Source organism: Onychomys torridus, chromosome 6, assembly GCF_903995425.1.
Source record: "Onychomys torridus chromosome 6, mOncTor1.1, whole genome shotgun sequence".
Lineage (NCBI taxonomy): Eukaryota > Metazoa > Chordata > Mammalia > Rodentia > Cricetidae > Onychomys > Onychomys torridus.
The window spans coordinates 69,515,992-69,536,809 of NC_050448.1; the positions used below are offsets into that span (position 1 = coordinate 69,515,992).

General features: G+C 46.9%; 1 protein-coding gene across 2 annotated transcripts in view; it reads right to left on the minus strand.

Annotated features, from left to right (window-relative positions):
* Tuft1 (tuftelin 1) overlaps nucleotides 1-20,818 on the minus strand; it is a 40,958-nt gene that overhangs the window by 7,429 nt on the left and 12,711 nt on the right. Inside the window, exons 2-8 of one of the 2 annotated variants that reach the window (XM_036190628.1) lie at nucleotides 16,114-16,188; nucleotides 15,657-15,758; nucleotides 12,179-12,265; nucleotides 11,423-11,512; nucleotides 9,631-9,696; nucleotides 4,701-4,814; nucleotides 375-503 (exon numbers count right to left, since the gene is read on the minus strand). In XM_036190628.1, the coding sequence (XP_036046521.1) occupies nucleotides 375-503; nucleotides 4,701-4,814; nucleotides 9,631-9,696; nucleotides 11,423-11,512; nucleotides 12,179-12,265; nucleotides 15,657-15,758; nucleotides 16,114-16,188 (663 nt within the window). The remainder of the gene's footprint in view (nucleotides 1-374; nucleotides 504-4,700; nucleotides 4,815-9,630; nucleotides 9,697-11,422; nucleotides 11,513-12,178; nucleotides 12,266-15,656; nucleotides 15,759-16,113; nucleotides 16,189-20,818) is intronic. The other variant, XM_036190629.1, reaches the window with a different exon arrangement.

Consider the following 20,818-nt stretch of genomic DNA (forward strand, 5'->3'; position numbering starts at 1 on the left):
TGGGCGCCCTCCCCTGTCAGGGACAGCCTTTCCTACCTTCAGCACACAGAAACTTCCCAGCCTCGCCCAGCTGCTGGCGGGAGAAGCAGGCGCTGTGTTGTGCAAACCCACCTGCCAGCCCTGGTCAACCAGGCAGAGGGACTGGCTGCTAAGAGTCTTCCCAAACCCCAAAGGGGCATCTGTGTAAAACAGGTCTAAGGTGGGAATAGTTCCACCTGTAGTGGAAGGAGGTGGATTGGAGGCTAGATGTCCGACCTCCCTTCCTAAAGTGCTGGAAGGTACCAGAAGGGACGTGCATGGCTGCTGGGAGAGAAAGAAGCCTGGGTCCTTTCCTGCCCCAGGGCTGGACACTGAAGCCAGAACAGCACCATTACCGTCTCCATCCCCAGCAAGCGCCTCTGTAGCTCCCCGACTTCTGCCGACTTCTGCTCCACTCTGTCCTCCTCTCTCTGAAGGGCCACATTACTCTGCTCTGCTTCTCGCTGATACTGGCTGAGTGTAATCTATGACATGTGTTCAACGGCAGAAGGAAAAAAGGCAAACATAGATGAGCCTTAGAAAGAGAACCTGGGATGTCTTCAGAGCCACGACGGGACAAAGGTGGAGACTAACTGACCCCTCACAGACTAACTCCATCTCCCAGGTTACTGGCACAACATCAAGATCCCCTGGCCAACATCTTCAACACCTCCATGACCCTGCAGTGCTGACCAAGCTTACCCCAGTGTCCTGCTAATCAGAAGCAATGGCCCAGGAGACGCACTCCCAGCCTGCCATTTCCCCGCTCCTCCACTTCCCCACCAAGGCCACCACACCGCCTGCACCAGGTGCTGCAGCATGCAGATTCTGTCCTTCAGCAGATGAGAAAGTACTTCGGGAGGAGCAACAGAATTTTCAATTGTTAGAATGAGGAAATAAGGAGCTGGCCTTGTTTCCTCTTCGTACATCTCACCAACTCCTGCTCACCCTCAAGTCTCACAGCTATCCCTCTGAACATCCGTCTGACCCTGAGCAGGTTCTTTTCAGGTTCTGCGTGCCCCTGAGCACAGCGCAAGTTCATGCCACACAGGCCCGGGTCCTTCCACACTTCCAAAGAGCCACAGACTCCCTTGCGTGCAGCAACTGCATGACGGACTGGGGTGGAGCCGCTGTCCATTTAGTCCAGTGCTCTCCCTGTGCAAATCAAGCTGATGGCAGGGCCCGTGCTACCACCAAGAACTCCACCATCCATTTCTCCGCTTCCCACTCACCCCAGACACCTCACCACTTGGTAAAAGAGAGTCCAGACAAGCTCTGGAAGGCCTGGGTGAATCAGGGAAGAGAAAGCCTGATGCAGAAAGTGTGTGATGGGACCTGTCCACATAACAACCTGCCCTAGCCAAGCAAATTCACTACAAGTCCCTCCTGACAGCGGGCAGCCAGTAGAACAGGAGTCCATGCTTTTTTTTTCCCCCCTTTTTAAAGATTCATTTATTTACTATGTATATAGTGTTCTGCCTGCACACCAGGAGAGGACACCAGACCTCATTATAGATGGTTGTGAACCACCATGTGGGTGATGGGAATTGAACTCAGGGCCTCTGGAAGAACAGCCAGTGCTCTTAACCTCTGAGCTATCTCTCCAGTCCCAGGAGTCAATGCTTAATGACAGGTAATACCTATGATAATGATCAATCTTGCCCTTCATACTCCCAGGTTCAGAAAAGCAGACTGGATAAATCTTAAGGTTAAGAAACACACTAATCATGTGTATTAGCCTAAAACAGGCCAGCTTCTTGGGCAGGAGCTTAGAAAAAGGGTTCTTATCTCAGTACATAAACACCATGCTCAGGCTAAAGTGTGCCAGAGCACAGAGTTAACAGAGCCATGATCCTAATCTCCAATGTCTTATCATAGAATCACAAAGATGCACAAAACAACCCTACAAAAAAAACAACAGGCCTAAATTTAAAAAAACAAACAAACAAACCCGGACGCATTTTCCGAATCTGTCCCAGCAGCTCAGCCTGCCCTGTCCCATAGGAAGGCACCTGACCTAAGAGGCACCTGCTGCAGATGGATAAAGAACAGCCCCACTATCCCAGCTAGCTACTGCTACCTCGGCCGTGTGCCTGCAGCTTACGTTCAGGCGCGGCTTCCTTGGGGGTAGCAGCATGCTCCACCACAGGCAGTCAGAAACGACCAGCATGTTTGGAATGCCACAACTTCTCAAGGCCTTCCAAGACCTAAAGCTGCTCAGGGCTACCGCTTCAGCTTCCTTTCCTTGTACTTCTTCCAGAGAACAGAAGAAATAGATGGTCATCAAACTGACATATAAATGACCTGACTGTCTAAACTATGTCACAGGAAAGAGCCTGGGAACTCCATTAACCAAATGGCTGCTTTGCTCACAAACTGGCCCTAAAATTGTCCCAAGTCCAACTATGTCTAACAGGGAAGCCTGCTAAGAGACCCAGCACTACAAAACAAGTTGTAAACCCACCCGAAGCAAGTGTTCACACACATCCTCACACGGTCATTCATGAACCCTTCCAACAGAACCTGAAATCAGCTCTAAGAAAGGCTGCACAGTGGCTCAGTTTCCTTAACCCTGAAGCAGTCCATCGTTCTCCGTGCTCTTCTTCTTCATCCTCAATCCTCCTCTCAAAAATCCCCTTGTTTAGGGTCAGTGGATGGCTCACAGGTAAAGTACCTGCCAGCAAGCCTGGAGACCTGAGTTTGATGCCAGGGAGCCATATAGTGGAGGAAGAGAACCAACTCCAACAAAGAGAAACCCAACCTCCACACATGCACCGTGACAACCACCCACCCTCAACGGAAACAAAACAAAACAAAACAAAGCTCTTTTCTAGTTCCATGAAAAAGAGTTCAGGCTGGCCTCCTCCTTCCACAATCTCCCAGTGTGCCTGTGACGAATATAATCCTATCATATTTTATTTGTGAGAGAACAGTAACAGGTAACAGAAGGCTAACTACACAGTATAGACAGAAAACTGCCCAGTGCACTTCATTTTATACCCAAAGAGTTTGTCCACAGTGAACCGAAGACCTTGCACACTCTTAATAGAAAGAAAGGGGCTTTTCCTGTTTATAAATTTTGTTTTTTATTCATTTTTTAAAGATTTATTTATTTATTATGTATAGTGTTCTGTCTGCATGTGTCCCTGCATGCCAGAAGAGGGCACCAGATCTCATTACAGATGGTTGTGAGCCACCATGTGGGTGCTGGGAATTGAACTCAGGACCTCTGGAAAAGCAGCCAGTGCTCTTAACCTCTGAGCCATCTCTCCAACCCCTTGTTTTTTTATTTTTCAATCTTCTAAAATAATCTAGATTATTGGAAGTTGGAGTGGGCTGGTGAGATGGCTCAGCAGGGCAAACACAGTTCAATCCCTAGGACCCACAAGGTAGAAAGAGAATTGACTACTGTAAGCTGTCCTCTGACCGCTATGGCAGTCAAGTATCCTCTACCCACTGCACAAATGACTGACTGACTGACTGAATGAATGAATGAATGAATGAATAAATAAATAAATAAATAGGCATAATTTTTTATAAAATCAACTATAGAGCCAGAAATGTAGCTCACTGGTAGTGTGCCTGCCTAGTGTTCATTCAATCTCCAAGACCACAGTGATGGATGGATGGATGGATGGATGGATGGATGGATGGATGGATGGATGGACGGACAGATGGACAGACAGATAGATAGAAAGATAGATGGATGATAGATTGAAACACACACACACACACACAATCCAGGATTTGGGAAGGCAGAGAATCAGGAATTTTTCAAAGACAACTTTTAGCTACTTGAGACCCTGTCTCAAAAACAACAGGGGTTGGAGACAGCTCAGTGGATTAGAGGCTTGTTGCCCTTTTGGAGGACCCAGGCTTGATTCCCATCACCCACCTGGCAGCTCACAACCATCTAGAACTCCAGTTCCAGGAGATCTAATGCTCGCGTCTGACCTCCTTAAGCACCAGGCATGCATGTGATACACATACATGTAGACAAAACAGCTATACACATGAAATTAATAAAATCTAAGAAAAAAGTCAACTCTAACAATAATAAAGGTGACAAAGCCCTGTGTGTCCACCAGCATAGTTATTTGACAACACACATTTATTCACTGACTCTGTCTACATTTATGAAAGACCTACCTTTTGCCATGTATTATATCTACCAGGCACTTGGGTTCTGTGAACGTGACAGTAACAGTCCCTGCCTACAAGGAGCCTCAGACTCTGATTCTTATTATGGTACACAGCAATGACTTATGAATTATCTGTGGTCCCAGACCAGGACTACTACTCAGCTTTAGCAGAGCAGAGAATCAAGACCCAACCTTCAGGGGCTAGCCATGTAGCCCAAAGGTAGAGCATTGCCTAAGACGCCCAAGGGAGGCTCAGCCCTCAGCCCTCCTCAGCCCTCAGCCCTCCTCAGCCCTCAGTCCTCAGGCCTGCAGGGAGGGAAAAGACAAGACCTGACCTTTGAAGTGCAGCCAGAATTGGACAGCAAACACTTTAACATCAGGGAAAGCAGAGGCAGACAGGAGGTGTGCAAGGCTTCAAAGCATTGCATTTCTTGTTGGCTACTGCCCACCCAGACAACACGAAGTCCACGCTGAGAAAGCCACTGGCACTTCACCCCGGAGCCAGTCCTTAGGGCCTTCTCTCCAGATCCCAGATCTTACCTCAAAAGCCACACGGTCTGACTGGTGTCTCCGCTCAGCCTCCTGCAGCTTGGCGAGCAATTCCTGCACCGTCTGCTTCAAGCTCTCAACATCTTCACCCATGTAGCTGTCAGCCTAGAAGAGGAGCAGAGGACGGAAAGGAAAATTGCCACATCTGGGACCTGGTAAGAGAAGGCTGCCTCCCTGCCCAACACCCGGATTTGCACCCCTGCGGGGACCACCCTCACAAAAGAATTAGCATCACATCACGCAGGGTACACAAAAACATTCCCCCTTAATCCCTAAGGGACTTGGCCAGTCTCAAATCGCTCAACGATTTAGAACATAGTAACTTTTAAACACACCAAGGGAATGGTTTCTTTTAAAACACTTAAATTTGTTACATTTATTTTGTGTGTCAGGGTGGTGGTGTGTGTGCCACTGCACACATATGGAGGTCGGAAGACCACCTGTTGGAGGTGGTTCCCTCCTTCCATTCTGTGGGTCTCAGAGACTTCAGGACAAACGCAAACTTGGCCACAGGTAGTGTTACCTGATCATCTCACTGGCTCAGTGGAATGACTTCTTGGGGGGGCAGTGTGTGCTGTCTTTACGGGCATGCTCTGCCTTCCTCCAGATCAGAAAGCTTTATTGTTGTTATTTTGACATAAGATCTCATTCTGTAGCCCAGGTGGATCTGGAACTCACTATATATAGTTCCAGTCTGACCTCAGATTTGTAGCAATCCGGCCTTGGCCTTCCTCGGCTAGGATTAAGGTGTGAATTACCAGTCCCAGGTTCAGAGTAGAGCTCTCCGAGAACAATGACTTTGCTCCCTTTTGGACTAGGCTCCCATCACATGGAGGGCAGTCCCGAAGCCCAAAGGCACATCTTTTGCTGTTTTCACGACTCACAAAGATCAGTATGAAAAGGGCTGGTGGCTGGATAGACAGGTTTAGAGCAAAAACAGAAAAAGGCACATGGATCTGATGTGAGGGAGAAAAGGGCGTCTCACTAGGTGAATGCTAGCTGTCCCTCCCAGACACACCCAACCGTGGGCTGGAGGTAAGGCTGAGCAGACATGCAGGGTCTCGCTTTCACTTCTGCTGCAAAGGCATGAAACACTGCCTTTACTCCTGAGCTTCTGACACACACTCCCAGGCTTGCAAAGTGGGAAGCAGCAAGCCCTTCCCCCAGCACAGAGACATTCCCAGCCTTTGCACTGCTCCTAGCTCCGTGGGCTCCATTTCTAAATGTGTAAAATGGGAAGACTCCTCACCACGCCTTGCCTGGCGGGCTGTCTCCAAAGTTGGGAAGGCAATTATCTGGTGGGGCTTGGAGCTTATAAGAATATAGTCAGACACTGCCAGGTGTCACTATAATTTATTAACAATAACTTATTTGCCAACCACGGTGCTCCATGGAAAAACAATCCAAGCTGCACCATGTAGATGGAGAGTCACACTTGAAATTTTGACATTAATGGAGTCACACTGTCAATTCCTCTCTAGCCTCATTCAAGCACCCAGGCCAAGTGCAAACACTGGGATATATTCTGACACATTTATTGCAACTGTCTTCTCATAAGACCCTTCTAATGACATGGAGATTTTTTTAATTAATTAGAATGTCAGAGGTTCAGCTCTGTAGCAGACTGATTGCTTAACATGTGCTTAGCGTTTAAGTCCCAGGACTAGAGAGATTTTATCATGTACTACAATATAAAACAACATTAAAGGGCAGTTATAAATCTACTTGTGAGAGGAACAAGTAACAAACTAGGCTTCGAGCTGACATCGATCCTCCTGCCTCAACCTCCCATGTCCCGAGCTGCAGGCATGTGCCGTCATTCATGGCTCAACACACCAGACTTTCATACAGTAACACAAATAGACTCCAAAAACTTATTTTGAGCAAAATGATTTAAAAGATTTAAGTTCATATAAACTGAAATTACTTTACAGTGGTTTTATTTAAAGTCATATATTAAGTATTTTACAGTTAGTGGGAAAAGAAGGAAAAACAGTACAATCAGTGACAGGCCTTTGCTGGACCCATGATATGCTGTGACTAATGGACAGATGTGATTCAACTCTATACGTGAAGGCCAAAAAACCCAACCCAAAGAACTGTCCTTGGGGCTGGGTGTGCACTTTAGTGGTAGAGAATGTTATTGTTGAAGAGACCCAGGTCCAATCCTCAGCACCTAACAGACAGAAGCCCTTAAAAACAAAACAAACAAAAGGCACCCACCAAAGAAACTGGAGGCAAACAAAGAAATGTAGTGTGTGGTGCAATCTCAAAAAGAAAATGGTAACTAAGCATTTGCGTGGACAAAAAGGCAGAGGGAACTTCACCCAAGTATAACTCTTTTCCCACGGAGATGAGACTGGACAGAGAGACAGGAAAAGTGAGGGGTCATGGGAAGAGAAAGAAACCTGCATTCTGGAATCTGGCTGGGAGACAAAACTGTGAAGAGCCCTGAAAAGCCACGACACACTGCTCAGTTTCCTAAGAGAGAGTTAAGCAAGGAAACTAAAAATAACAAATGAACTGAGCTTATTTCGGGCCAAAATGTTGTAAACATGACCATATCATCACTCCTCTCTCGTCCCAAACACCCGGACGACATACCTCATAAATCACCTTACAGGGTGATGAGATGGCTCAGTGGACAAAGGGGTGCTACCTAGTCTCATGACTGGAGCCTGATTCCGGAACCCACATGGGGGAAGAAGAGAACCATCCCCCGTAAGCTGTCTTCTGACCGTCACACACATTTGGGGGCATTCACATGTACATGTACACACACACTCAAGTGCACACACACAATAAATAAATCGATGTAAAAAACTATGTTTTAAACCACTTGACAATTTCATTTGCAAAAAGAAATTCTTAAAGACTAGAAATCAGCTCATATATTTTTACTCAAGTTGTGTTGTAAATTATGTCCTTTGAGCAATGTAATCTAGAAAGCCACAATATCACAAACTGCCACTGTAAAGACACCTAAGTTGACAGCCTCTCCAGCGAAGCCTGGGTGCCTTCATTTTCCTAAGCCTCTAGCTCACCCTCTGAGGCCCACACTGAAACCTGAAACATGTACTGTCCCTTATCTTTACTAATAAACTGCCAACTTTGCTTCACTCTGACTCATCCTGGAATTATCTGCAGGGCAGTCAAGAATCTGACTTTTCCTCCTCAGTGGCAATCCCTAAGGGAAGGTAACGTCTTCAGGATGCTTACAGGCTACTGCTGCCACTGATGCAGAAATTACAACTGTTAAAATTTTTTTTTTTACTTTTGTTTCTGAATTTCCAAGATTTTCTAGTTAGTATGTTTTATTGTGGTAGTTTGAATGTAATTGACCCCCATAAGCTCTTAGGGAGTGGGCACTATTAGGAAGTGTGGCTTTGTTGGAGGAAGTGTATCATTTGGGGGCGGGCTTTGAGGTCTCATATACGCCCAGTGCCTCAGTCCACTGCCTACTTCTTGCTGCCTTCTGATCAAGATGTAGGCAGCACCATGTCTGTCTGAACGCCGTGATGATGCTGGACTGAACCTCTGAAACTGTAAGCAAGCCACCTCAATGAATTGTTTTCCTTATAACAGTTGCTATGTGGTCACAGTGTCCCTTCACAGCAATAGAGACTCTAAGACAACTTATTCTTTAACGACACAAGGTAACAAGTATCTTTTTTTTTTAAAGCACAGCAACAGAAGAGAATGAAGCCTCATGGACTAACATGGAAAGACTTAAATAAAGCTGGGCGGTGGTGGCGCACGCCTTTAATCCCAGCACTCAGGAGGCAGAGGCAAGGAGGACCTCTGTGAGTTTAAGGCCAGCCTGGTCTCCAGAGCTAGTTCTAATACAGCCAGGGATACACAGAGAAACCTTGTCTCAAAAACAAAACAAAACAAAACAAAAACAAAAACAAAATAACAACAACAAAAAAACCTTAACTAAAAACCAGGGGGCTGCGGCAGCGCCTCAGGAGTAAGAATGCTTGCACAGCATGCCAGAGGGAAAGTGTGCAAGAAGTAATGTGCTTAACATGGTCCTGGATTTGAGAAACAGACGTACATATGTTTACTTACGTATGTACACATTGGGCATGTATTTAAATGAGTGTCTGTGCATAGGAAATAATGGTACTCAACTTTAAATAAATATTAGACTCACTTAAATAGAGCTTTAAAAAACTATCATGCTGGGCTGGAGAGATGGCTCCGAGGTTAAGAGCACCAACTGCTCTTCCAAAGGTCCTGAGTCCAATTCCCACAACCATCTGCAATAAGATCTGGCGCCCTCTTCTGTACTATTACATAAGAAATAAATAAATCTTAAAAAAAAAAAAAAAAAACTATGATGCTGGCAATACAGAGATGGCTCAGCAGTTAAGATATCTTCCTGCAGGTTGAGGATTTAGCTCAGTGGTAGAGCGCTTGCCTAGCAAGCACAAGGCCCTGGGTTCGATCCTCAGCTCAAAAAAAAAATCTCTTCCAGAGGATCCAAGTTCAGTTCCCAGCACTCACATGATGGCTCAAAACTGTAACATTAGGTTCAGGGGACCCAACAGCCGCTTCTGCCCTCCCTAAGGACCAGGCACACACGTGGGTACACATACACACATGCTGGCAAAACACTCATGAACATTTAACAACGATTATTCTACATGTCCAAGGATGGGACCCAGGCATCATCTCCTTTAAAGCTCATAAGGCTCGTCCAAGGGGCAGCCAAGCAGAGGCGTCCTCTAGGAGGGCCCACCCACTTCAGTCCGCCAATGGTGGCTACCTCTAAGCCGTGAGCTTGGGGATTTCTACTTTCCCCTCTCTGTTGTTAGATTTTTATACCAAGTAAGTATGAGGTGGGATGGCCAGGGAGCAGGGGATGCTGCCCGCTGGTTGAGGGTCTGCTTACCATGGTCTCTCCCCTGTTACCTACCTCGGGTGGGCTGCTGTAGAGAGTCATGGGACCCTGACTAAAGCCATTTGGCTTTTCTAGTACCACCTGTGTAAAGAAAAATAAAGCAGGAGTTAGAAACAATTTAACCAACCACGCAAACAATTTTGATGCAGGGCGTGTCTAAGATGCCAAGCCCTATAGAGCAGTGAGATAGCTCAGAGGCACTTGCCACCAAACCTGACAGCCAGAGTTCAATCCCCAAGCCCACTTTGCAGAGGAGAGAACTGACTCCAGCAAGTTGTCCTGACAGCCACATGTGTGTCACAGCATGAGTGCATGCATACACACACTTACCACATGGGCATGCTCATATGCACAGTAAATGTAAAAACATTTTTTTAATCTCTTGTGGAAAGGAAGAAGAGGGAGGAAGAAGAACAATTGGAGAAGGAAGAGAAGAAAGGAACAAGAGAGGGAGAGATCTCCACGAAAAAGCAGAGAGCAGAGGGTGGCAAGATGGCCATGGGAAGGGAGAGGGAACTACAACCCGTGGGGTGGAGGAAACAGACCTCAGGCTAAGTGAGGCACATCCCTCCCAGGAATACAAGCCACTGCTCGCCATGAATCCTGCGCTTTCCTTTCGGTGGGGATCCTGACAGGTTTTGACAAAGCGAAATGAAGAGCAATTCTGTCTAACCCAAAGCTAGACCGTTCACCATGTGACTGATGATTGGTGCCAACAAGGGGCCTGGGCTTTGTGGCCTGACTCTGACTATGCCTCCCACCAGCCGGGTGTGACATCAGGCCTCGATGGTGCTGTTTTCAGCCAATGAGAAGTAAATTTGGAAACATCCAGCACACGAAACCCAACCCAGTCAAGACAAGAAGGAACTCTTCTGGTACCAGCTGCTAGGCCATTATCCCTTCAGAACAGGGAGAGGGCTGCTGGAAAAAGACCATCTGACTCAAACCAAAAGGCAAATAACAGAGACAGAACTCAGCTCTCAGGAGCCTGAATGAGAAGTCAAGAAGAGCTTGCTCTGCTTCTGAGGACGTTACTGCCCTGGAACTTTGAAAGAGCTGGGCAGCAGAATCCCAGACCACCTCCCAAAGAAGATTTATATAGTGTTTGCTCCTACATTGCTGATGCCTCTGTATCCTACATCTAGGTCAGGCTAAGGACACAGGGACAGGATGGTGAACCTCTAACCTCATGGAGTTTCCCAGCCTAGGGCTGAGATAACTGCATACACAGACAAAGGACTGGATTGACTACAGCTCTTGCAGAGGGCCTGGCCGTGATTCTCAGCACCCACATGGCAGCTCAGAACTACCTAAAACTTCAGTTCAAAGGATCTGATACTCTTGGCCTCCTGGGACACTGGGCACATTGCATGGTACATATATGCACAGACAGGCAAACACTCATACACATAAAAATAAAATAATAAATCTAAGCTGGGTGTGGCAGCAAACACCTTTAATCCCACCCAGCACTTGGGAGGCAGAGGCAGGTAGATCTCTGAAAGTTCCAGGCCATCCTGGTCTACAGAGTGAATTCTAGGATAGCTAGGGCTACATAAAGGCCTTGTCTCAAAAACAATAAAATAAAATAAACACACAAACAATAAATCTTTATTTAAAAAGACTTCCATTTCTACTTAGGTTCACCCAAGTTTGGCAAGATCAACTTACAAGAAGTTTGGACACACAGGTGATCATCCAAGGCTACGTGTGTAGGGAACCCTATTTCTGTGAGTTCTCAGGAAGCCGGAGCCCCTCTATGCTCTCCCTCGGCCACGGCTTGAGAGTCAGCCCCATCCCAAAGTACCTGTATCTCCGGCCGCTGCAGAGGGTCTCCTGGGTTCCTGTCAAGCTTGCTACTGATGTCCTCACGGAGCTTCTGCAGGCAGTTCCTGGCCTGGTGAAAAGAGGGCCAAGACACTTCAGACTCAGGGAAGAGAAAGCAGACCTTTGGGTCATCCCCAACCCACACGACTTTCAGTCTGGCATTGTGCTACACAGTGGCTGCAGATGGAGGAACTGTACTCGGGTGGGGTGACAGCCCCAGTCTCTCCTGGACAAGCTACAAGATAAATCAATCCCCTCCCTTGGCAGCGCTGACATGCTAGTTGAAAAGACACGTGGCACAAAAGACAACTAAGGTGTGGAGCGTGGAATCAGTGGTAAGTGCTAAGGAGAAGCAGAAGCCAGGCAGGGGCTGGCAAACACTGGGGAAGGCGGTGGGCCACACAGACCAAACAGCCCATAGAGCTGGCCAGGTGCAGGATTCCTGATCATCTGTGGATTAGTGGATTAGATCCAAAAGGTCAAAAATGCTATTTGGAAACAGAGGCAAGAATTGGTCTGCGTAGAGTCCCAGGACAACCAGGGCTCCATAGAGAGATCCTGTCTCAAAAAACAAGTAACAAATAAAAATAAATAAATACTGTTTGACACATAGGAGGCCATGGAGCACTTCAGGCACATAAAAGGGACAGAAGAAAGAACTACCAGAACGCATAAAAGGAGCCCCAGAAACTTGAGGTTGGGAATCTAGGAGTTCCCTCCGAGGAAGAGTGCACACCTCCTGGATGTACTGGACCTCACTCTTCAGCTGGTTGATGTTCTTCTCATGGATCCTCTTGTCTCCAGACTTTCCTTTCAAGTACACCTGCAATAAGGACGGCACTGTTAAGAACAGAACAGCCACTTGATACAGAGGCCAGAAAATGGTTGGCGCGCGCACACATACACACACACACACACACACACACACACACACACACACACACACACACACCTTTAATCCTAGCATTCCGAAGGCAGAGATTCATCTGGATCTGGATCTCTGTGAGTTCAAGGCCATACTGGAAATAGCCAGGCATGGTGACACATGCCTTTAATCTCAGGAAATGATGGCAGAAAGCAGAAAAGTAGATAAGGCATGAGGACTGAGAACTAGAGCCTGTTAAGCTTTTAGCAGCAGTTCAGCTGAGATCCATTCGGATGAGGACACAGAGGCTTCCAGTCTGAGGAATTGGTGTGGTGAGGTTAGCTGTGGCTGGCTCTGTTTCTCTGATCTTTAGCATTCACTCTAATAACTGGCTCCGGATTTGTTTTTATTTTTTATTTTTATCTATCTATCTATCTATCTATCTATCTATTTATTTTTGAGCTGAGGATCGGACCAGGGCCTAAATCTCCAACCCTGGATTTGTTTTTATTAATAGGACCTTTTAAGATCCATGCTACATTCAGGTAAACAATACATGCCCACACCGGCATACTCAACCACACCACGTGACTTGATGGAAAAGTGGCCGGAAGGATGCACTCTGAGCCAATCATGCAGTTCCCACGGGAAGAGGTCTGGAGGAGCCTTTTCCAGCAGAGGAACCGGCTCTGACTGGTGGAATACATACACTTCAGGGACATCTATGTTCAGTCAAGTATTTATTAGACATGGTTGCAAAAGAATGAAAACAGACCAAATGTCCAACGATGGATAATTAATTCAATAAATTATAGTGTTTAGTGGAATATTAGGCAGCTAGTAAAATGCCAGATACTTAGAGACACGGAAGATGTTACAATGTGTCATTCAGTGTTGGCGAAGATGAAACAGAGATACTAACACAATTCCATTTTCTCTTTTTCTTTTCTTTTTTGAGCTGAGGATCGAACCCAGGGCCTGCAAGCGCTCGACCACTGAGCTAACTCCCCAACCCGCCATTTTCTCTTTTTTAAAAGTACATATGTATGTATGTCTAAGAGCATATACAATAAGGTGTCTACAATGGTTACCCTGCTAGATTATGGGGTAGCTTTGCCTTCATCAAGAGGCATGCAATTACTCCGAGCAAGGAAAGTAAAGTAATTAAAGGCATCCAGTTTGGAAAGAGGAAGTAAAACAAGGCCTGTTTGCAGATGACAAGATGACATATCCTCACATAGAGAACGGCCGAAGAAACCACACAGAAGGACAGACAGAGAGCAGCGAGGCTGAAGGACGTCACTCCATGTCCAAACTGGTTGTCTTCCTACCGCCTAGCAATTAGCAATCCAAAGATGAAACCTCACTGACAGGAGCTGGGAGACGGCGGCTCAATGGTTAGGAGCCCTTCTCTGCAATCATGAGGACTAGAGTTTAGATTCTAGCACCAAAGTAACAAGCTGGCTTCCCCACAAGTGCCTGTGACCCCAGCTTCAAGTGTGGCAGAGACAGGAAGATCTCCGGGCTTGTGGGCTTCCAGTCTAGCTGAGAAAGGAGAAGGCCTTAGGTTTAGGGAGAGGTCCTGCCTCAACAGAAAAGGCAGACAGCGAGAGAAGACACCCAAAGGCTTCTTCTGGCCTTTACACATGAGCTCAGTACACAGGTACGTGTACCCCACCCCATGCACACACACACGTACACACAAACAAATAAATAAAAGAATAAACAGCCAGGCAGTAGTGGCGCACACCTTTAATCCCAGCACTCAGGAGGCAGAGGCAGGTGGATCTCTGTGAGTTCGAGGCCAGCCTGGTCTACAGAGTGAGATCCAGGAAAGGTGCAAAGCTACACAGAGAAACCCTGTCTCAAAAAACCAAAAAGAAAAGAATAAACAAAATTCCATATGCAACTGGCTGTGGTAACACACACTTGTAATCCTAGCACTTGAGAAGCTGAGGCAGGAGTTCCAGACTAGTCTGAACTACAAAGTGAATTCCTCTTTAAAAATAATAATAGAGGTCCTGCAGCCACGGGCAGCAGGAAGCCACCCAAGCAAGCCACACTGATGGAGTGGCATGTGTAACCACCAGAGACCATATTGAAGCTTGTAGTCCCTGCAGCCGCTCAGTGAGGGCCATGAGTGGGTCAGTGGTCCTGATAAGGCCAAGTGCCACGTTCACCACGGATACTCATGTGATGGCTGTGGTCTGGGCTGCCACGGGAAGCCATGTTAATGTCTGTGAGTGAGGAGGGCTGGCCCCAACCCTTGCTGGCCCAAAGATTGACATGCAGGTGGTCCTGTGGACATGGTCACCACTATGGACACTGCTCTGCTCTCCTCAGCTCATGGCTTCTGGCGCAAATGCAAGCGGAGAAAGACTCATCCTCCCTTGGACATTAGGAATTTGACCATGCTCCAGCGAATATACGGACAACAAAAATGGACTTGGGCTGGAGAGATGGCTCAGCGGTTAAGAGCACTGGTTGTTCTTCCAGAGGACAAGGGTTCAATTCCCAGCACGCATGTGGCAGCTCACAATGGTCTAACTCCAGTTCCAGAGAATTTGACACCTTCATATCAATGCATATAAAATAAAGTGTTTTTAAAAAGCCAATAAAGGGGGAAAAAAGAGAGAGATGGCAAGTAGGAGGGAGTGGCTTAGAAAGATTCGAGGGCCCTTTTGGATCAGGGAAGGAGAGAGAGGAAGTCACTAGTCGCTTCTTCGCTGCTTCTCTACCAATCAGGTTTTTATCCTGATATTTAACTTCCGAGTTTTTATTAATAATAGAATAGGGCTGGAGTGATGGCTCAGAGGTTAAGAGCACCTACTGCTCTTCCAGAGGTCCTGAGTTCAATTCCCAGCAACCACTTGGTGGCTCACAACCATCTGCAATGAGATCTGGCGCCCTCTTCTGGCCTGCAGACACACATGCAGACAGAACGCTGTATACATAATGAATAAATAAATCTTAAAAAAAAAAAAAAAAAAGAATATAAGTAAACGTTTCAGGAGACTGTGCACACGAGTGCAGTTGACTGGGGAGGCCAGAAGAGGGCACCAGATTCCCTGGTGCTGGAGTTACAGGCAGTTTTCCGCCACTTGACACGGGGTTCGCTGAGAACCCAAGTCAGGTCCTCTAAAGAGCAGTAAGCACCCTTAACCACTGAGTCAGCTCCCCAGCATCTTCTAAAGTTATGTTTTAAGAAGGAGGAAAACCGCCCGTGCCCGTGCCTGGGGCCAGGCTCCGCCCAAAGCCCTGTAGGAGATGACCGGAAGCCAGCCTCTTCCTAACGGCTCCAGTCGGTGTGGCAGCTCCCTTCATGCACCTGCAGGGTGGGGAAGCTCACCTTAAGGATCTCTTCGCGTCCATCATGGGACTCCACCAGTTCTGAAGCCAGAGAATGACCAGAGGGGCGGTCAGACACCAGGGCATAAGTCTTCCTGCCCGCCTGCCAGAGAGACAGACAGAGAGAAGTGACTCGGAAACCAAACAGCAAGCAGGACCTCCTGCCCCGGACCCACACAGAGACCGACTCTGATCTCTTTGCAGCCCCCCCCCCCCCCCCCCCCCGGAGCAGCCGGACACAGGGCACTGAACGTTAGTAGCAAGCTTGGGTTAGCTTTCATTTTAGTGGGAGTCTCCCACTTCCCAAAGCACGAAGCTGAGCTAGCTGGGTGTGTCGGAAGGGAGACGCTCCCAGGCTTGCAGCAACGGACGCGACTCCAGACAACGTTAGGGTGAAGGGTCAGTAGCAAGAAAGAACTGGTTGAGAGGAGGCCTTGCCCCAGCAGACACCGCGATACCTTCTGGGCTATGTGCTGGAGCTCATCTCCTGTCAGCTCACTCTGGAGGGTCAGCCTGAGAATGTCCACGCTGCCCTAATAATGACGACAACAGCGTCAGTGACCCCTTACCTTTCAGGCCTACAAGCACAACCAGCGAAGGTGTACTCTCTGGCAGGCCTTGCCCATCACCAATTCAAAGACAAGTCCAGAGAAACGCTCTCAGCTTGCCCAATATCAGGTGCCCCTGGGTCCTGGCTTATTTCAGGCAGCCTTTGTCCACCACACCTAAGAATGACTATATAAGAACAAGGCTCCACGTGGCCCCGGGACCCACCTTGATCATCAGATCACAGGGGCATAGGGTATTGAGTCTCCTTCCCCAGAGAACAGAGAAATAATCCCCAGACTGTCATCTCCAAGCCAGAATTCTTGTTTGTTGTTTGGAGACTGGTCTCATGCTGCCCAGGATAGCCTCGAACTGCTGATTTTCCTGTCCCCACTTCCCCTGTGCTGAGATTACAGGTGTACACCAATGCACTCAGCTCTTGAAGCCAGACTCTCTACCTCTGACAACCAGCCAGGAAGGTTTTGAAGCCTAGTCTATCCTTCTGGAGCCAAACAATAAGACCCTGAATCCCAAGTTGGGAACAGACACACATGCACAGTTAGTAAGTAGGAAAACAGACTGTAAACTGTGATGGCTGGTTGTATTGTGAACTTGACACAATCCAGAATCACTTGGGAAAGGAGACTCAATGAGAAATTGTCTAGAATAAGCCAGGTGTGGTGGGGCATGCCTTTAGTCCCAGCACTGGGGAGGCTGAAGCAGGAGGATCTCTGAGTTTGAGGCCAGCCTGGTCTACAAAGTGAGTTCCAGGACAGCCAGGGCTATATAGAGAAACCTTGTCTCAAAAAAGCCCAAAACAACAACAGCAACATGGTATTTATGTGCTGGAGATGTAGCTCACTTGGTAGAATGCTTGACTAGGACTGAAGAAGTCCCAGGTCAGTTTTCAACATTGCATAAAACCTGGCAGGGTGTAGGACGCCTGTAAACCTAGCACCTGAGAAGTAGACACAAGAGGATCACAAGTTCGAGGCCTGGGCTACACAGGAAAGTCTTGTTTCAAAAGACCCACACAGACACCAAAAGATAATGAAACAAATATTTCTAAAACCCCTGTATCTATCAAAAGAACTATGAACAACTCTGAATATAAATTTGATCCTTTAGAGTAAATGGACCAATTCCTAAAAAAGAGAAAAAGAATATCACTCCAAGTCACTCAGTCCAGAATGAATAATGTAAGTGTACAACTCATAAGGAAGTCAAGTTTATAATAATAACTATATAATAATAATAATAGATGTATACACACACATATAGATATAGATATAGATAAAATCAGGTTTATATAATCTGGAACTCTCAAAGCAGAACCCTCCAGGCCTCAATGGCTCCACTGAATCACTTCATGGACTGGAGAAGTAGTACCAATTCTATACAATCTCACCTAGAGAACAGAAGACAGTTCACTTGATGAAGTTAGTATAAGCCAGTACCAGACAAAGTCAAATAGATGTGTAGGCATGCAGTGGAGGGGAAGATGCATAACACAGGACAGACATGAGAGACAGAGGAATACTGACCAAAGTCTTTACAAATATAATCTATTCCCTAATATTTTGTTATAGCCTAGAGAGAAACATGAAGAGGCATTTTACTAATGAAGGAATACAGATGGCAAATAAGCATACATAAATATATTCATCATTAATATTAAGCACATGTAAATTAAAATCACACTGAATACAACTACATATCTATCAGAATCATGAAATAGTGCTCATTTTGACAGTACATATACTAAAATTGGAACAGGGCCAGAGAGATGGCCCAGGAGCAAAGGTGCTTGCTGAAGGCCTGAGTTCAATCCCCAAGACTCACATGGTAGACACAAATAAGCCACTCTGGCAAGCTGCTCTCTGTACGTACATGCACTGTGGCATGTAAGTGCACAGAATCACACAAAATCTCAAGTTCAAGGCCAACCTGGGCTACAATGAGACTGTCTCAAAATAACAAGGAAAAACAATCTTTAAGAGTTATGGTTCAGACGTGAAGATCTTGTCTGTCATGCACAAGGCCATGCATGAGTCCAATATCCAGCATCACCCCACTTCCCAAAAGCCTCCCTTCAATCTGCATACCACGTGCAAGCCCGATGACCAAGGAGGCCAGAAGAGGTTGCTGGATCCCCTAGAACTGGAGTTACAGGTGATTGTGAGCCACCATGTGGGTGTTGGGAATCAAACCCAGGAGCTCTGGAAGAGCAGTCAATGCTCTAACTGCTGAGCTGTCTCTCCAGCCCTGTGGACTGTTAAATTTGTAAATCCATTATTTTAGAACATTCCTCAGCAATAAAAGGAGGCAAGTACTGATACGTGTACTAGCCATCTCCAGAGAATTATGTGTAGGAACAAAAACGATAAAATAGGTAGATGCCATACAACCCCATTTATGTAATATTCTTGAATGAACAAGTAAAGAAACGGAGACACCCTCTTCCTGTAAGCAGCCTGGGGTGACCTATGAAAATAGCTCGCTGCTCTTTTGACCTAGAAAACACTACACAATCACGCAACTCAAGAGATTCACATGTTTGTACTCACTTCAAGAACACCCATGAAACCGCCCAGGCCATCCAGGGTTTGCATATCCGAAAGCCACGGGAAACCATGAAGTACTCTTTCAGACGTCACTTTAAAGAGCAATGTGTGCCATTCCGGCAGTGTAATGGTGGAGTCAGCAGATGGGCCCGGGTCAAACAGTGGGGCCGGACAGGGTTGGCGGCTAAAACCGTGCTTAAGAATGGAGAGAGTCATGCTCAACTTCAGGGTTTAGCCGTGGACTCTCCAGGCACTGAACACATCCACCCACTACCAGAACTCACGAGGCCGCACAGAGCTGACGAATCTTCACTGAAAAGGAACAAGCAGTTTCTAAGAAGACGCGGCGGCACAAAAGAAAAAAGACTCCCTAGAAGAAACGGACGGAAACAACAAAACCTTACGGCCTGCGGGTAAATCCAGCACGAAACCAATGCAAACAAGAAAAAGAAAGGAGGAGAAGAGATTAAAGACTGCTGGAACTAGAGGAAGGGTGGGGTAAAGGCAGCTGTGAGACCTGGCACAACAGCATCGCTGGTGGCGCCCAGGAGAGTCCGGTCAGCCGGTGTCCGTGTCCAGACCCTGTAACACAGCCTTCTGGAATTTGAAACCGACTAATCGGTATAGGGATTCCTATCATCTCTTTTTTATATATTTATTTACTTTTGTTTTACGTGCATTGGTGTTCTGCCTGCATGTCTGTCTGTGTGAGGATATCAGATTCTTGGAGTTGGATGGTTGTGAGCTGCCGTGTGGGAGCTGGGAATTGAACCTGGGTCCTCTGGAAGAGCGCTCAGTGCTCTTAGTCGCCGAGCCCTCTCTCCAGCCCGCCTACTATCCATTTTTTAAGACAGGATCTCATGTGGTGACCCATCTTGTCTTTGAACTTGTGATTCTACTGCCTCAGCAAAAACTGCTTTTAATGCTCACTAATATTCTATTTAATGGATAAATTAATTTATTCTATTTAGTGGATAAATTAATTTGTTCAAACCAACCCCTATGTAAGTTGTCAGTTTATATTCATTCTCTCCCCTCCCTCCCCCCTCCTCCTCCTCCTCCTCTCCTCTCTCTCTCTCTCTCTCTCTCTCTCTCTCTCTCTCTCTCTCTCTCTCTCTCTCTCTCACACACACACACACACACACACACACACACACACACTTGGGGGTCACAGGATGGCTCAGCGGGTAAAGGTGTAAGGAGAGAAACACCTCTACAAAGCTGTCACCTGTCTTACACACACACAAACAAGAAAACAGGTTTTTTAAATATTGGGGCTGAAGAGATGGCTCAGTGGTTAAGTGCACTGGTTTGAGCCTGGCGGTGGTGGCGCACGCCTTTAATCCCAGCACTCGGGAGGCAGGGCCAGGCGGATCTCTGTGAGTTCGAGGCCAGCCTGGGCTACAGAGCGAGATCCAGGGCAGGCACCAAAACTACAGAGAAACCCTGTCTCAAAAAACCAAAAAATAAAATAAAATATAAATTTAAAATAAAGTAACCATGAAGAGGCAGCAGAATGTAAGCCCAGAGGACTGGGAGCAGGGCTGTGAAATGCTGTCTTCAGGACACAAGGCCTTTGCGTTCATGACCTCACTGCAGCTACAAGATCAGCCAGCGATCTAACCAGGCAGCAGGGAGTACTAATTAGGCTCACTCAGTTGCAGGGTGGGGGCATGAAAGTGGGAGAAGGGCCGGAGAGATGGCTCAGTGGTTAAGAGCACCACTGTTCTTCCAGAGGACTCAATTAAATTCCCAGCACTCACATGGCAGTTCACAACTGTCTGTAATTCCAGTTCCAGGGGATCTGACACCTTCATACGTTCATGCAGATAAAACACCAATGAACATAAAATAAAGCCGGGTGGTGTTGTTTGATCCCAGCACTCGGGAGGCAGAGGCAGGCAGATCTCTGTGAGTTCGAGGCCAGCCTGGGCTACCAAGTGAGATCTAGGAAAGGAACAAAAGCTACACAGAGAAACCCTGTCTCAAAAACAAAAACAAAACAACAACAATAAATAAATAAATAGTATAATATAATATAAAAAAGTGGAGG